Genomic DNA, 3,187 nt, shown 5'->3' on the forward strand with positions numbered 1-3,187 from the left:
TAAACATTTTTATACGGTGCACTGATGTTGCGGGGTCGACCTGTACATTTGAGGCTCGCCGTCCTACTCTCTAGTTCCCCCCCTCCCTTTCTATGACCCTCCCTTCTCCTATTCTTCTCCCCACCACTGCCCTTAACGCGTCGCTCAGCTGCCCCATCGCATGGTAGTCTTTCCGACCTTTGCCTTTCGACCAACCCACTTGTCGTGTTCCCCCTACTATTCCCCCTGCGGCGGCGCCTGTCGTGTCTTCTTCCACTCCCCCAACATAGATCTTTCTGCCCTCACCCCCCTTTCCTCTCACCCAGACGCGCTGCAACTGATCAATGTACCCCGCCACCTGAAAGAGAGGGCGAGACAGTGGTCGAGGAAGGAGGGTAATCATAAGGCGTGTGAGGCTCTGGATCCGTGCACAGGCCACCGATCCCCACCCATTTCTCAGATAAAGGGCTGGGTCCAGGACCGGCGGCCCCTACCATGTCGTCCTCTCTTCCGCCCGCAGGAGACGAACCCCTTGCCCTACCTTGCCGTCCAGGATCAGCGACACGAGCAGGCTCTCGACGTCCTCTTCGGGAATGTCATTGAGCTCACGAGCAATATGGGCCAAAGAAACGCGCGTGTAGGGCACAAGGAGCTTGGTTATGACCTGAGGAAACGAGCGGGGGAAGTTAGGAGAGCAGCCCGCGACCATTCGGGGTCCACCAATACGATAGTAGGACGTGGAGGCATGAGGGTAGCATGGCGTTCCCGCATGTCTTTAACGGTCGAGCAGGCGCATAATTGTCTGATGCGTACCTGTGTGCGGATCGTAATTAGAAGCTGATCGATGTGGGCCCGGACAAAAGTGTCCCTGGTCAGTGCCTGTCGGTGTGTCTGGAGAGAGGAAAGTGGGGAAATCAGAGGTCGTGGACAAGGCGGAAGCAGGGCGTAGAGGAGGAGGCAGACCAACACCTTCAAGATGGTCTCAAAGGCTTTCACGTCGTGATTCTGGAAGGCGAGGATGAGGTTGCGCATGGCCACCACCTCCCGCTCCTCCTTGTAGGGCTTGGCCTCCTGAGAACGAGGGGCAGGGGTGTGCGAGGAGGAGCCGTGAGGGTGCATGACTTCTTTCAGTTGTGTGGTAAGAGCATGGAAAGCCAAGCCTCCTTGCCCGCACCTGGCTATCGAAGGGGTCGATGGTGGAGGCGTGCAGCATGGAGGCGAGGACGAGGTACTTAAGGAGGGTGAAGCGCCGAGGATCCCCCGCCTCGTCGTAGCACTTGAAGGAGGAAAAGAAGGCTTGGATGGCCGCGTTGTAGTCTGAGGAGGGCGTGACGGAGGGGCAGGGAGTGGAGGGAGCGGAAAGGAGGGAAGAAAACGTTAGGCCTGGGCCTGCGGGGGGCGCCCTCCTCTCAAGGGGCAAGGGGACGGCGACCCAAGGAGAAGAAATAATGGTGCGTGGGATATCACTGGCCTTTCTCGTCCATGTACATGCGTCCGCCGCACTCCTGGAGAACTCCTAAAGTGCGGGGGTGGGGCACACCCCAGGTGATGCCGAGAGCGAGCTTGTAGAGGTCCTGGGAGTTTGGGAGGGGAGGGGGGAAGGGGGAAAGAGAGTGGAATTGGTCGCGTCAATGCTGCGCAGAGGAGAGAAACAAGCCAGAGGAGCGGCTGAGCGAGAGCTACAGAGCCGAAGGGTTGAAGGGCCTGGGCGGCAGCACGCGTTCCAGGCGCAGAGGCGCTCAGAGAGAGGGAGAGAGGGAGGAAAGGAGGGAGGGAAGGGGGGAGGAGGGGCAGGACCTTGAGCTTCCGCGAGTCCTTCTGTAGAGCAAAAAGCTGCATCTGCAGTGCGTACACCTCGAGCAGCTGGGTGCCCCGCTTGATCGTGTCCCCACCCGCACTGCCGTCCTCTCCCGGCCCCTCCAGCGGGCCCTCGCAGGACTTGAGCAGGTCCTTGATGAGGCGCTGGAGTCGACCGAGGAGGCGAACGCTCTCCTCTGAGGGGAGGAACGAGGGAGAGAGGAGGCAGTGGAGGGTGAGAATGAGTGGGCTGCCGCGGCAGGACGGTATCGAGCCCGAGACAAGGGGTAAGAGAGGAGAGGAAAGGCGCCAGGCCCTGTGCTCACCGCCCTCCTTCTGCATGGCCTCGCTTAGCAGGAGGTGCCCGAGCTTCAGGTTCGTCTTAAACCAAAGCCGCTGGTTCCTTCTCCTCGCCCCTCCCTCCGCCCGTCCTTCCCTCCCGCTCTCCTCCCCTCCCTCCAGCCGTGCAAGGGTGGTGTCGTAGAGGGCGCGAAGGAGGGAGGGAGAGGAGGAGGAAGAGACCAGGTCCAGGACGGAGTCCAATCCCTTCTCCGCAACGTTCTGAGAGGAAGCAGAGGAGGAAGGGAGGAAACGAGGATGAGAACGCATAGAAGACAGAGCCAGGGGCCATTGCAGAGGTCTCAAGGCGTCCGCGGGGCCCCACGACGAGACACGCAGAGAGCGGTGACAGGAACGGGGACAAAGGACGGTGGGCACCTGTGTGACTGCGGCCCTGGCACTATGGGAGGATGCAGGCGTCACGGTGTAGTGGTCAAGAAGGAAGACATAGCGCTCGAGCATCGCCTGGGCGGGAATGAGAAGAGAGAGGCCGGGGGAAAAAAAGAGGGAGGAGGAGGACGGCTTCAGACCTGGGTCTCTTCTTTCTCCCTTCCATGCCTCCTAAATGCCGCAGTCATCATCCCTACCTCGTACTGGCCCAGGGCAAAGAGCATCTTTACGCTCTGCTTCAGCGCCTTGAAGCCCCATTCCCCCCTTTCGCCCGCCGCCTCCAGCCTTAGCACCTCCTGCATCCCCTCCACCGCCCCCGCCAGGTCCCCTTGAGCCTTGAGGCCTTTGGCTGGACCGTGTAGGGATCGAGAATGAGAATATATGTTTTTGGGGGGATGGCGATGCGAGTGCCGGAGAGTTCTTGGTTTTGGTCATGAACGTCGTGAAAGATCTCTTCCACTTCCCATTCGGCCCTTTTATCAGACGCGTTGACCGATCTCCCTGTTCCTCGATTCTTTTGTCCCTTCTCCCTCCCTTTCCCACGTTCATCGCTTCACATACCAGCATAATAAGCGTTTTCGAGCACCACATCGGCTTCCTCCACCTCCTCGTCGCTGTACTCGAAATCGTACTCCTCCTCCTCCATATCCTTGTCGTCCTCATCCATGTCCTGGCTGCTACG

At 59.8% G+C, this 3,187-nt stretch overlaps 1 protein-coding gene across 1 annotated transcript; it reads right to left on the minus strand.

The window, feature by feature from the left end:
* Positions 1-216: 216 nt before the first annotated feature.
* NGA_0119602 (cop9 signalosome complex subunit 2) lies at positions 217-3,187 on the minus strand (the record flags this gene model as incomplete). Its single annotated transcript, XM_005852639.1, has 10 exons — positions 3,067-3,187; positions 2,703-2,854; positions 2,494-2,580; positions 2,103-2,172; positions 1,777-1,973; positions 1,520-1,553; positions 1,154-1,296; positions 793-1,050; positions 521-643; positions 217-246 (listed from the first exon to the last, which is right to left on the minus strand). The coding sequence occupies exons 1-10, from the start codon at positions 3,170-3,172 to the stop codon at positions 217-219; spliced, it is 1,200 nt and encodes a 399-aa protein (XP_005852701.1). The 5' UTR covers positions 3,173-3,187.

The sequence above is a fragment of the Nannochloropsis gaditana genome (assembly GCF_000240725.1).
Source record: "Nannochloropsis gaditana CCMP526 unplaced genomic scaffold scaffold1037, whole genome shotgun sequence".
In the NCBI taxonomy this organism is placed as follows: domain Eukaryota; class Eustigmatophyceae; order Eustigmatales; family Monodopsidaceae; genus Microchloropsis; species Microchloropsis gaditana.